Source organism: Magnolia sinica, chromosome 9 (genome assembly GCF_029962835.1).
Source record: "Magnolia sinica isolate HGM2019 chromosome 9, MsV1, whole genome shotgun sequence".
In the NCBI taxonomy this organism is placed as follows: Eukaryota; Viridiplantae; Streptophyta; class Magnoliopsida; order Magnoliales; family Magnoliaceae; genus Magnolia; species Magnolia sinica.
In genome coordinates, this window is record NC_080581.1 from 81230015 (window position 1) to 81245070 (window position 15056).

General features: G+C 40.5%; 1 protein-coding gene across 3 annotated transcripts in view; it reads right to left on the reverse strand.

Moving 5' to 3' along the window:
* Positions 1 to 10219, reverse strand: part of LOC131255849 (uncharacterized) — a 30379-nt gene extending 20160 nt beyond the window's left edge. Inside the window, exons 1-3 of one of the 3 annotated variants that reach the window (XR_009176481.1) lie at positions 10099 to 10219; positions 9572 to 9772; positions 9025 to 9129 (exon numbers count right to left, since the gene is read on the reverse strand). Coding sequence is in view for 1 of the 3 variants with exons in the window: in XM_058256739.1 (XP_058112722.1) it covers positions 9025 to 9055 (31 nt within the window). In the remaining 2 variants the exon portion in view is untranslated. The other 2 variants (XR_009176480.1, XM_058256739.1) reach the window with 2 other exon arrangements.
* Between the last annotated feature and the right edge of the window lie 4837 nt (positions 10220 to 15056).

A 15056-nucleotide genomic window follows, 5' to 3' on the forward strand; every position in this document is an offset into this window, starting at 1 on the left:
TGTACGCAAGCAAACCTTTCGTGCTGATGCTTTCAAGCACTGTTTTTTTCTTATCCCTGGTAGTAGAGCATGCATGACTTAAAACTATACATGTATGTGAGTCCGTGTAAGTGAATTGAAGAGTCAACATGGTAGTAGAGCATGCATGACTTAAAACTATACATGTATGTGAGTCCGTGTGGGTCCCTAACTGTGGGGTCCACTATGATGTATGTTCCTTACATCCACATTGTCCATCCATTTTGACAGCTCACTTTAAGGCATGATCCAAAAAATAAAGCAAATCAAAATCTTAATTGGATTAATAAATATCACAGCTTGATCCAATACTTTTGTGGCCCACAAGAAGTTTCTAATGGTCAATCACCATTGTTTCATGTGGTGTGGTCTTCTTGAATTTTAGATATGGATCATTTTTGGTCTTGCGCCCTAAAATGAGCTAGCTAAACTGCCACTATTTCATAAGGTGTGGTCCACCTGAATTTTAGATCCGCATCATTTTTGGGTTCATGCCCTAAAATGAGCTAGCAAAATGGATGAACAGCATGGATATACAATAAATACATCAAGGTGGGCCTGACGGTCAGGGCTGCACCGTATTCTTTGAGGTTGGGCCCACACCTGATCCACTCACCATTGGGATCATCCAATCTGTGTGTCCAATAGATAACTGGTCTGGATAAATGCTCCACTCATTTCACGAAAGCACTGCTTTTCCATTTTACATATCGTCTTGCCTCACTTGCAGCCAAGGCTCAAGTCTCAATTGCCAAATGCTAGAAAGTAGGATTAAATCCAGACTTCAATATAAACCAGCTTCAACGGTTGCTCAAACCAATTAAGAGAGAAAAATAAATAAATAAATAAATTCTTTATCTTCTCTTGTCACTTGGGATTTAGAACTGTCCACTGGAGCTCACAGGCTGAGTGGTCCAATGATCAGAACCGTCCATGTTGTAGTTCTATGAAGACCATCATAATAAAATTACACTGAAAGGATTATTACAACCGTCTGAACTTTGACATGTGGATAAAGAATTTTCATGGCTTGTATTCAATCCTAAAAATCAAATGTTATTATTTGTTCTAGAAATATATAAGAATTTGGATGGCTTTTATTATTAGACCATCTCAACATGTAGGTCCTAATGGATGATGACATACACTACATCCTAAGTGGGTCTACAACCAAAAGCTTTGTAAGGTCCACTGCGATGTTTATTTCATATCTACACCGTCCGCCAGTTTTGCTGGATCATGTTAGGGCATGATCAAAAAATTTATTAAATTCTTAAGAAAAATTTGTTGAAGGTAATATTATGTATGAATACAAATGATTGTGTATGGATTTAAATCCAGAACACTAAAAGGCAAAGTTTTAATAGGTCATGATAAAATCCATGACTCAAAGATTAGGATGATTATGAGGTCATGGCTTTTATATGGAAGTAGAGAGAACATCGGCTCAGGCTCAGATCAGATACGAACAAAGGTCAAATTCCATCTCGAATGGGAGCACCATATCCTACCAAAACCCATGTGAGAAAGCTGGTTAAGAATTATAAATATTCATAATAATAATCTTTAAATATTAAAAATTGATTAATTTAATAATTTCTTTTAATAGTTTATCTCAACTCTCGATTTAATCATATGATTGCTATTTGGCCACTACGGCCTGAACATGAGACAAGTACTGGAAATTGAATGTCTGGTGTGAACATAAGACATGAAGGTCCCCTTCTGATAGGCATGCCACATGGAAAGAGAGGCAAAGGAATCAATAAGCGTGTCATGCACGACAGAGCATCCTATCAATTTAGTCATGCATTGTAGAAAGCTTTGAAGATGGTGACCATGGAAAGACCTTCATCTATCAAAATGTCAGACCCCACATTTCTTCATTAATGTTGATAGAATACATTGCCAGGCCTATTGCTATTGGATGTGCATAGGTTTTAGTCTTTCTGACCTGGCTTCATCTTTCAATGGTCCGATCAATGGGCCTCACCTTGGATGAAAACATGAAAGCTTTACAAGGTATGAAAGAGTGAAAGGAGTGAAAGGAGTGAAACAAGTGTATGTTACCAGTAAAAATATGGCTAGGGGTATATTTTTGTGTCCACGGTGATAGTTGTGTAGCATTCAAACTGTGAATCTAATGAGGCCCATCATGAATATGGGACACACTAAAAATCATGTTGATCAAAAACTCACAGGGGTCACACCATATGAAACAGTGTGAAAGCATGTGCAAGCCTCCAAATTCAAGCAATGGTCCACCTATATTTTCATTGGATTTATTTTTGGAGCATATAATAGACCATGAGACCCATTGTTATAAGTGGTTTAGATCCTTGAAAACGCCATGATCCGAGTGCTAAAGCGCCAACATATCTTATTGCTACACAAGGTGATGTACTCTAGCAAACCTTGCATGCAGGTACTAATTTTTTTCTCTGGGGTAGAAGAGCATGTATGACTTTAACTATGCATGTATGTGACTCCGTGCCCTACAAGTTTTTTGAAGATTCAACATTGGATTAAAGAGGTAGGGTCCACGATTTGAAATGGATGTTATCTTTATAGGCCATCATATAAACAACCTTCCACGCTAGTGTGACTGTGGTGCTTGACTTGTTGATTATCAAGACTATATCATATAATATAAATTCTTTAGTCCATGGTAACTGTTGATGAGAAATCTGATTAGCCTTAATTGGACCTTCGTGTACATTCACAAGGGACGGACAAAGGAGACCCTGACTAGTGCATTTGACCCTCCAATGCCTAAGTCAGATAAGGAATCCGGGTCTGATTGAGTAAAGGGTTTTAGGCTAAAGATTGTACACACATTTCACTATTAGAGGTGCTCCTATTTATAGTTGAGGAGAAACAGTGGTGTAGGAGGGGTTTCCTTATTTAGTAGGATATCCCGTAGTGGGATCCCAATCCTACTGTAAGCCATAAGAATTGCTTTAGATTTTTGGTTGAGATCTCGGGCAGATCGGTATCGCGATAGGCTTCCTAGATCTTTGGTTAGGATCTCAGGCGGACGCAGTTGAGATCAAGTCGGGCCTTAATAGGAGGCGGGCTACGTTGACCTAAAGTATGCTAGCCTGGGACGTACCGACCAACGACATGCTAACCTAGGACATACCGACCTGGGACATGCCGGTCTATCTCCTTAGTCGGGCGATCGGGTTCCTTTCATTGAGGTTCGTGGTTCTTCCGACCTTTTGGCAAGACGTCGAGCTCGACCTCATCTCCTACTCAACTTCGGAGATGGAGGTTAAGTCTAGAGTTTCTGTTATTGTTTGGTTCGGTTAAGCGCCTAAGGGTCCGACCTAACCTCTTTTCATTGATCGGTCCATTTTCCCCATAATAGTAAGCCCCCCTACTTTTAAGTCTGTGGAGCAGGCTTGAGAAGTAGGTTGGACCCGGTTAGGTTGGATCGTTGTTTCCTGAGGTGTCGAGTCGGTTCCCCATTAATGTCGAGTTCGGCGGCGTGCATAGGAATCAAAACTTATCTACAATCATGATATGTGGCACTCGAGACAGCAAGTTCGTGGCTCAAGGTCATGTGTGCTGTCAGAGCGCCTTTTTGGCATCCAGCAGGTGGGACGACGACACGTGGCGTGCTCTTGGCCGTGGAGTCGTGCAGCAAGTGGTAGGGCTCCACGTGTCCGAGCGCGAGCGTCGAGGAGCCGCTTTGCTGCCACACTGAATGCACGCATTTAATGTCACACGGACGGCTTTGGTATAAAAGTTGGTGCCCTAGCATTGGGCGAGGTTATTTGCCCCCTTGCTCTTGCTAAAGTTGCTCTTCTTTGGCGTCAGGCGATTTCTGGTGGTCTTTTGATCAGTTCTCCAGCATCTTCTCAAGCGAGCCCTCTCCCCTGGTGAGCCTCGTTTCTGCTTTTCTATCCCGCTCACCTTTTTCTTCTTTTCTTTGGGTATTCAGCAATCTCCCGCACTCAAAATCGTACTGGAGATGCCAAACCAGCGAGAGGAGACATCTCTTGGTGATGGTGGGACAGGTGATCTCCATAATATGTTGAACCCACCATCACCTTTGATGATGATGAGCAACAGAGATTTTCAGGCGTCCCATGAGTCGTGGATGGCAGAACGGTCCTCGACCGAATAACCAGAGGACACAATGGATGCCACCCCAGTGAATGAAGAGGTAAGCGGGTCCTCGTCAGAAGGGGAGGAGAAAGGGCCGGTAGGGTCTTCACTGACAGATGTCGACCTAGTGTATCACGTCCCTAATTTGGTGATACTCCGAGCTCCCGTACGGGGCGAGCTCCCGAACAAACCTTAGGGGCGCGAGGTGGTCGTCTACAAGGTCTCCCTCCAATGTGGGTTGAGGCTCCCTCTTCCGAGGATAGTAAGGAAGGTCCTCGCATACTTGGGGTTGGCCCCTGGGCAGTTGATCCCCAACGCGTGGAGAGCGCTGGTGGGAACGTTCATTCTCTAGTCCGAGCTTGATCATCCCGAGCTAATAGTGAATGAGTTCCTTCACTTGTACCAAGTGAAGTCTAATCCCTATCATGAAGGTTGGTATTATTTCCCCGCCTAGAAGAAGACTGATATAGCCATAGTCACAGACGTTCGACTTCGAATAAAAATTGGAAGACCAAGTGGTTTTGGGCATCGGGGGACAAGGAGACACCAGAGATTTTCAGGTTGCGCTCTCAGGTTTTGACCTCCTTCACCACACCAGGTCGGTATATCTGAATTGTCTCTTGGTTAGATTTGTTTTCTTTGTTTCTAATTGTGGTCGTCCTTAGCAATTCTGCTGAAGTATCTAGCTGGAGTGGGCAGAGAGGAGCAAGCTAGGATTGTTGAGGCAAGGGCAGTAGACGCCGAGTTGAGATCTTGGAAGTGTTTGATCACACCCCAACTGCTGCTCAAATCAGGTGTTGATTTATTTTTGACAGGCCCATCATTTAGGGGTTTTAATTGTAGGTTTTTCTTTTGCTTGTGTTTGTCGATCTATTTTTCTGCTGTGCAGAGATGCTCGAACAGAATAAGGCTAAGCGAAAGGCTTCGTCTGTGGCCGAGCTGGTCCAGAAAAAAACCGAGGCATGCCTCGAAGAAGAAGGCAGTTGCTGACTCTGCCCCCACCGCTGTTGTTGCTCCTCCATATCAGGTTATGGTCTATAGGGGAGTTAAAGTTGGTGTGGAGGGCGGCCCCGAGGTGGAAGTTCAGCCCCCCGAGGTGCAGGCGGCTCCCAGCGGTGAGGCCCGGCCCTCTTCGCCTCAGTTACTCAGCTTGGCCAGGGTTCGAGGTGGTGATGGTCAGGCCTCCTAGATGTCGGGCGTCGTCGTGACAGAGGGTCTCATGCCCTAGATTGCTCAGCATGTACCCGATGTCGAGTTTACCCGAGCGATGGACCTGCCCTCTGAGGCCGTCACCGGTCATATGGCGGCTCTTTTCTACAGGGTAAGTCGTCCTTCTCATGTTGGTTGTTTTTCCTGACTAAGTAGTTTTTCTTCTCCTAACCTTGAGTTTGCTTTCAATTCACCCCTTCCCTTGTGAGCGCTCGTCGTGACTTTCTGCGCCTTAAGACGGAATGCAAGGAGGTGGAGGCGAGCCTGCTACAAAAGAGCGTCTAGTTCAAGCAGCTCCGTTTTGAGAGTGTTGCATTGCTAGCTCGAGCGGAGGGGCTGGAGGTCGGGCTGAGGTCTACGTAGACCGAGTTTGAGGGGCAAAGGTGCTCCTTAACGAGGCTCTGGAGAAGGGGGCTCAGTGAAAAGCCGAGAATGCCGAGCTAAGGTATACCCTTAATGCAAAGGCGAAGGAGGCTCAAGCGGCTCTCCTGAAGGCTAAGGAAGAGGGAGAGGAGGAGTTGAAAGCCTCCAAAGAATGGGAGGAAGAGAAGGACGCTCTCTACAATGCCGGGAACTACTAAGGAGACAGGTCGGCATGTTCCGGCTTGACATATCCCAAGTTGGTACGTCCCGGGCTAGCATACTTCATGTCAGTGTAGCCCGCCTCTTATTAAGGCCCGACCTAATCTCAACCACATCTGCGCGAGATCCTGGCCGAAGATCTAGGAAGCCTATCGCGATACGGATCTGCCGAATATCTCAGCCAAAAATTTAGGGCGATCCTTACGGCTTACGCTAGGATTGTGATCCTACTACGGGATATCCTACTAAATAAGGAGACTCCTCCTACCCCATTGCCTCTCATCAACTATAAATAGGAACACATCTAATAGTGAAAGGTACGCACAATCTTTTTTAGCCTAAAACCTCTTACTCAACCAGACTCGGATTCCTTATCTGACTTAGGCATCGAAGGGTCCCTTGCAGTAGTCAGGTTCTCCTTTATCCGTCCCTTGTGTAGGTACACGAAGGTCCAAGGAAAGCTAACTAGATTTCTGCATCAACAATAACAATAAAATGGTTGAGGGTTGGGCAAATCTAATTCGTCCATCTGTCATTCCCTGTCGGGAGCAACTTCGATAAATTCTTGAGTCCATTGAGGTCAGTGGATCCCTAACCATGGGGTACATCGTGATGTATGTTCCTTATATCCACATCATCCATCCATTATGATAGCTCACTTTAGGGCATGATAAAATTTAAAATTAAAAAATAAAAATAAAAAAATAAAAAATAAAAAAGATCCAAATCTTAGGTGGAGCACATCATAGGAAACAGTGATTGAATACCCACCTCTAATATAACGCCCCAAATTTTTACGAAACTCGAGTTACAGAAATCCAGCAGAAATTATTTGTTTTTTTTTTATTATTATTTGTGAATTTTAACTGTTAGCTTGTATGCATGTGAAACCCATGTAACTTGAAGATACTACAATTCGAGAATAGTTGTGTATATCCAAACTATGAATCTAATGAGGCCCATCATGAAGATGGGACACTAATAATCATGCTGATAAAAAACTCACATCGGCCACACCATATGAAACAGTGTGAAAGCATGCTTAAACTTCCAAATTCAAGCAATGTGGTCCACTTATATTTTGATTGGATTTATTTTTGAAGCATCCCATAGACCATGAGGCCCATCATATGATTGGTTTAGACCATTGAAAAGACCATGATCCGAGCACAAGCACCCCCAACATATCTTATTACGACACATGGTGATGTACTCTAGCAAACCATGGATGTAGATTCTTAGAGGTACTCTTTTTTTTCTCCTCGGTAGAATAGCATGTATGATTTCAACTATGCATGTATGTGATACTTGCCCTGCAAGTTTTTAAAGAGTCAACATTGAATTAAAGATGTAGGTCCCCAATTTGATAAATAGATTTCATTTTTGTTGGGAGACCACAAAAGCACACAGAGATGAATCAAGCAAAGTATTTCAATTGTACAAATAAGTCCAATCACAAACACTCCGAATTTAACATGGAAAAATCCTTGCAGGAAAAAAACCACAACACAGAGACAATAATGCACCATGAAAGCAGAAAATTACTAGAGATAGGAAATTATTGATCCAAAAAAGCCTTAAATTTCATTCTTAAAGCCCAAGTTATGCCCTTGAAACCTTTAAGAACGAATTTAGAAAACCTGGAACACTTCTATCTTGTCCTCAAATCCTAATTACACTTACATATATATATAGCCTCCATGAGAATCACAATCGAAATTGAAAATAAATCCCGCACTTACACAATTCTGTGCGCGCGCTCGATGGGACTTCAATGGCATTAAACTTTTTCGATGGCATCAAGAAAACACCAAAATATTCCAGCAAGAAAATATAGATTTTTTGAATTTTTCCGATGGCATCGAGCTGCCTATCGATGGCATTGACAGGCTTGTAGTTTTCAAATTTAAGACATCAACAACAATCTTTATATAATCATCATCTAAACAACTTTTCACGCTAGTGTGACTGTGCTGCTTAACTTGTTGATTATCAAGACTATATCATATATAATATACATAAATTCGTAGGTCCATGGCAAGGTATTTTCTTTTCATATCAGTGCTTAATTTATTTCCCATACATCACTACGTGATCACACTTTCAAAGGTCCAATTACATCACATGTTGCACCCTTGTGCATTTGCACAATCCATAGTCATTGTTGGCAGATGAATTCAATTCCTCTTCATAATCTTGAGGCATGGACAATATTGTAATTATAAATAAATAAAAAAAAAATCATCAACGAAAAATAGCACTTGAGGGAGAGTATTGATGTTTCTTGAAGATTCAAAAACGTGCATGATCCACCGAGGTGCTAGCTGAGAGACTCTGAGCATTGATGGTTCAATTCCTTTCTATTTTAGACTATAATGAATTCATTTTTCTAAAAAAAAATGGAGGCATACATTTAAAAACACAAAATATAGGGGTAGAGTAAGAGCGATACTGCATAATTGTAGCATTACAATCATTATCATGTAAGGGCACTGACTAATATTATAAGGGAAGCAAACAATACCAGGTTTCCTATTCTCCTAGATTTATCATATCTACCTATGACTAGAGTAACAAACCTTTAGCATCACTTAAGAACAGGGTCTCAATCCCAGCTTACCCGCTGAAAGATAACCGTTGGATCCGCCGAGTTTCACTGTCATGCTTCTAGCTTAATTGAAATTAGTTTCATGGATGGTGCCAGAATTTTATATAATACTGTTAGGATATTAGAATTCTAGAGTTGAATGGCAGAACAAGAGCCATATAACCGACCCTTCTGAGTTGGATAAGGCTTAGATGATGATGATGATGATAATGACGGCTGTTGTGATATTAGAATTCAAGGTATCTTTTACATTTTGTGATTGTAACAACAATTTTAATTCAAGAACCGAAGAATGCATCAAACGAGAGGGAAACATCCCCAATATGGAGAGGCTGGATCTCAGATCGTTCCCTGTAGCTACTATCTTGGAAATTGCATTTGCCTCTCTTCCTACATAATTGGATATATTTCCATGGACAAAAAGACTACTTGTTCACAATTGATCTTATAATGTGAAAGGAAAAGTTATTGACTTGTGATATAAATATATATACCTTCTAGCTTCCTCATCCCGTATTTTTGCATCGAACTCTTTGCTCGGAGGATATTTGGGCAAGCTCGAAGGATCACAAGCAAGTGGTTTTGTTGTAATTAAAGAACTGAAAAAAAAAAAAAAAAAAAATGAAATGATTAGACAATTCTGCCCCATAGATGGAATACAAAAGTAGTTCTGTGGGTCATAGAACACAAGAAGGGTAATAAAAATCACAGTGATAAGAGAATATCTTCATAAGAAAATTTACCCCACAAAATAAAAATAATTGAAAAGTCTTAGGCAATGATAACTCCAAAAACATAATGTGATTCCTAAAGATTGCTTGCTAAATCTGGGAACAGAGTTACAGAAGTACCCTGAAAGGAATCACATGAAGTGCATTACTAACAGCTATAAGAAATGTAGTTTTGACGGCGTACTAGGCAAAAAAAAAAAATGCATTGGATTGCACAGGGAAACTTCACAGATAAAAAACAAGCAGGTCAAATATTTCATTAAGGATGTTACAAGTGTTTGAAGAAACAACTAACACTCGCCATGCTCACATTCCATGGAAGACGCATCACGTGTGAATGGAAGGGAATAAGAAAAAAAAAACACTTTTTTGTTGTTTGCGTGCATGAGCTGATCGAGAAAAGTTGGTTCGGGGTGAACCGAACCCCATGAGTTAGTTGACAGAAGAGAGAGAGCACGCCGAGAGTCCAGTGTTGTATCTGAGTTGGAAGCAACCATAGATGCTTCCTGACCTGCAACCAGTAGCAAGTTTATAATAGTAAAGCAAGGGAATAAAGGGATTTTAATATGGCTGCTTGCATACGATAACAACCATCCTTGTTGAGGCATTTTATCAAACAGCTTTAACCACATAAACAAGACCCTAAATGGAGAAATGAGAGCAAAAACGCAGGAAATGCAGCAAATGAGGCGATAAATTTCAAAATCAAGACAGAAAGATCCCATTTCTTCACTGATAATCGAGATCTTCGGTCGAGAACCGGGGAAGATTCGCAAAACATAAGGAAATCGATAGTTTCGACCGGAATCGGAGAAAAGAAAAGGAGAAATCGCTCACCTTTCCGAGTTCAGTGAGATAGCGAGAGAGAGAGAGAGAGAAAATGCTAGGGCTTTGAAATTTCTCCGCTGTGATTCAAAGACCGAAATAGCATGATTGAGAGAGAGAGAGAGAGAGAGAGAGAGAGGGCTTTGTGCGCAAAGAGGGACAGGGTTTTGGGCGGAAAGAGAGAGAGAGAGAGAGAGAGAGAGAGAGAGAGCCAGGGCCAGAGTGTTTTGGGCGCGCGGCTCTGCTTCGAGCGCGCGCCCCTTAGTTTTGGGCGTGGATTGGGTACCCACCAGATGGACCTATAGATGCGGCCCGGTAAGGGGCTCCGTGGGGCCACCATGATGTATACAGTATATCCCTTCCGTCCATTAATTTTTATAAAAATATTTGTGGCATTATCAAAAAATTAGGTAGAACGAAGGCCCAAGTGGACAACACCATAGGAATCGTGTATGATTTAATCTCTAATGTTTCCTACCGTGTGGTTCACTTGAGCCTTCGATGTACCTCATTTTTTGAATTATACCTAAAATTATATGTCAAAATATATGTACGAATTATATAGAACACATATATTATGATGGCCTCAAAAAGTCACTTACAAGACCGTGAATTTCTAGTTGTGTAGCAACTCCTTAGCTACAGATTAAACCCATAGTAATATAGCCACAGTTTACGTTCGTAGTTAAAAATCAACATAGTGTAGCCTTTGATTATTTTTTTGGTAGCGCCAAACTTAAAAGTTGGGAAGGGATGATTTGCTAAAATGGAGTTTATTTGCCGTAAGTAAATAGATCTTTTGAACTAATTTTTTAATATATTTGTTCTGAAACTTTTCAAGTAAGTTCTGTTTTACCTACTCTTCTTCTCTTAATGAAGGTGGGCCTATGTAACGAACGAATCACATCAAAAGTAGGCCCCATATGATAGATGGCTTGCATCACAGTGTAGCTTAACATGACGGGACATGCACACCAAGTGGGTCCCATTTGATGGCCAGTCTACAATCCACATCAAAGGTAGGAGCCGCATGATGGGTGATGGTCATTAAAGGTGGCCCCACATGATGGTCGGTTGACATCAAAGGTAGGCCCACGTGATGGACAACCCATATTGAAGGTGGGCACCATACAATGTATGGTCCATATTAAGGTGGGCTCACACAATGTACGGAGTGGGCTTCATATGATGGATGGCCCACATCAAAGTATGGCCCTCATAGTAGACGGCCAACTTAAAGTGGGCCCCACCTAATGGACGGTCCACATCCAAGGTCTTAAATAATGGATTACCCATATAAAAAGTGGGCCACATGATAGATGATTCACATAAAAGGTGTGCCCCGCATGCTGAATAGTTGATATAAAAAGTGGGCCCCATATAATAGAAAGTCCCCTTCAAAGGTAGGGCCCACACTATGGGCATATCAAATGTGGACTCCACAGGATGGGTGATGGGTAGTGGACATTGAGAAGCACCACATAAAGGACAATTAGCATTAATGGTGGGCCCCACATAATGGATGACCTACATCAAGGTGAGCCCATATTGATCAATGGTCCACATCTAAGATAGGCCTTGTATGATGGCTAACTTTAAAAGTTTGGCTCACACATTAGATGATCCACATCAAAGGTGTGTTACGTATGATGATTGATCCACATATAATCTACGACCTACAATGGATTACTCAAATGTTTTAAAATATGAATGTTGTAGTTGTCAATTCTTTTATCATTTGGCGCATGATTCCTCTATGATGAGATCCATCAAAACAATCATTTGAATTGCTTTTATAATAGAGTTGTTGTAATTTTTAAAAATTAGGTTTCTTATTTGAAGATTTTATATGATATCGTTAATTAAAATAATATTTTTTTTTTTTTTTTTTTTTTTATAGATTTGAAAAAGTAAATTTACCAAATGAGCTCATCTAAAACGGAAGATTAAATTTACCAAAAAAAAAAACAAAACAAATATATATATATATATATAAAAGTAAATATGCCAAATGAACCCTAACTCCCAATGGCCAAATGCAAGCCATAAGATTAAATCCGGAGTAAGAGATAAATCAAATTCAAAGGTTGCTCAAACGGTTAAGTAAAAAAACATTCATTTGCTTCTCGTCATTTGGGTTTTAGCACGGTCCATGGGAGCCCCCAGGCTCAGCGGTCCAAAGCTCGGAGCCATCCATGCATGTTGTAGACTCCATTCCACAAAGGCACCATAGTAAAATTAAACTGTCAATAGTTGAACTTTAAAGTATGGACAGCATTTTCAATGACTAGTACTATTCAATCCTAAAAATCAACTATTAGGATCATAAATGAGGCATGATTATAGGAGTATAGGTTATTTATTATAGCAGTGAGCATTTGGACAGTTTAAATCATCAGATCGACCATCTCTGCATGCAGGTCCTAATAGGTGGTGCCATAGTCTACATCCGAAGTGGGTCTACAACCAAAAGCTTTGTAAGGCGCGCTGTGATGTCTATTTGACATCTATTCCGTCCATCAGTTTTAACAGATCATGTAATGGCAAACTCCAAAAGATTATCTAAATCCAATATCAGGTGGGCTGTACGATGTGAAACAAATGGAGATGAAAACACTCACCATTGGAACCTTCTGGAGACCCTCCGTGATGTTTATATGTCATGGCGGGCATTCAATCCGCACCGTTTCTTCTGGTGCGGCCTATAATTTATCTTTACATGGGCTCCTGTAACAATGGTTGCAGGAATTTTGCATCTAACAGAACGTGGGAAGAGTTTTGATAGGACACCATGCCCACCCTTGCATGGGCGTGTTTTATTTTAATTTTTATTTAACATGGACTGCATCTTAGGAGATGATCTAACCCGATTACATTCTATATTATTTGGGGCCATCTTAGGAAATTTTTCTTCAACAGGAAGAATATGAATATGAATTGGGAACATTATTTAAAATAAAATTTTTTATTGGATCATATGAAAATCCAAGACTCAAATGATTAAGATATTCATGAATTATGAGGTCATGACTCCTAGAAGGAAGTAATGAGAACATCGGTTCTGATCACATCTAAGATACAATAAGAGGTGAAAATACATCCCATATGTGCGCACTGTATCCTACCAATACCCATTTGGGAAATATGATTTATATTTATATATTTTAAAAAAAGTAAGCTTTAAATATTAAAAGTTGATCAGTATTAGCAACTGATTTAGACGGTTAATCTCAAACTTTGGATTTAATCCTATGGTTACCTAAGGCTCCATGCATATAATAGGTACGGAAAGGAAATCTCTAGTGTGAATATGGGCTTCAAAGTCCCCCTTTGTAAAACCAGGCATCTAGAAAAGAGAGGCAAAGGGATGACCAGGAGCAAGTCATGCACGTCAGTTCCTTCTATTAGAAAGTTCTGCAGATGATAGCCATGGAAAGATTTTTATCAGTCAAAATGTGGACCCCACCTTTCTTCATTAATGTTAACTATAATACATTCCCTGGTGCATTGCTATTGGATATGCCTGGGCTTCAGTCTTTCAACTTGGGTCCATCTTTCAATGATCCGATCAATGGGCCTCACCTTGGATAATAAGGCCAAAGCTTCACATTCAATGGAATAGGGAGGCCTCATTTGGCACTATGGATTCGAAATGGATGGATTAGAAATCTCATGCATTTGTAATACCCTGGATTTGGAATCCTCCAATTATATTTGGCATCCTGAATTTAGAATCCCTTGTGATCCAAAAGTAGTTATGTTCTGAAATTATGTACTATATTTATATCAGTTTGAATTTAATTACTAAATCAACTTTATGCTTAATTAGTACACATGTAATTTTTAACACAATGATTATAATAAGCTTGTTGAAATATATACTTTGGCAAAAAAAAAAAAAAGAGGGTGAAACTTTAGGTTTCAAACGGGTCACAAGCATGGGATCACAACTAAGCGACTATCCAATGATTTTTAACCATTGATTTACATGGACAATGTTTGAATTGCTTATATCATTCTATTGAAGGAATTTCAGTGATGCATTTAATAATCTGATTGTTTTGGGATATTATTAGTGGGCCACGTGCCCAATAAATCATTACCTTGTAATACATATTACACATGTAACTCTCTTACCTTTACAATTGAGTTTTAAAAAAAAATGAGAAGATTGAAAATCCAAGAAAAAGGGAGTGACTATAAAATTCACCGAAAGTGAGGATTTGAAATCTCCTGATATGGAATACCCTCTAATCCACCTTGTTAAACAGCCAATGGATTTGGAATAACCTCGAATCCCCTCAAATCCTCGGTGCCAAATTACCCTAAAAAGATACAATTTTAGGGCAATGTTGGAGTGGAGCGTTCGGTAGTAGTAAAAATATGCCCAGGGAAATATTTCGTGACCACAGTGATAGTTGTGTAGTATCCAAACTATGAATCCACCGAGGACGACCATGAAGACGGGATGCACCAAAATCATGTTGATGAAAAAAAAGCCCACATAGTCCACACCAAATTAAAAAAAAAAAAAAACCTCCAAATTCAAGAGCGTGGTCCTCCAATATTTTGATTGGATTTATTTTTGGAGTATCTCTTAGATCACGAGGGTCATCGTTATAAATGGTTTAGAACATAGAAAAGGGGCAGTGATTGGATACTACCCTCACTAGGACATACCTAGAGATGGGCGATGTTGTTAAGGGCTCTATGGGACGCACCGTGATGTATTTGTTTAATCTATAATTCTCATCTATTTTGACAAATCATTTTAGGGCATGAGCCAAAAAAAGAGGCAAATCGAAGTCGCAAGTAGACCACACCACAATAAGCAATGGGGATTTATAAAAGCCTACCATTGAAAACTTCTTAAAGGCTACGGAAGTTTTGGATTAGATGATATTTATGTTTTCCCTTCATCCGGGTCTATGTGCCCTCCTGAACAACATCACGATAGGCCCTGAGGAGTT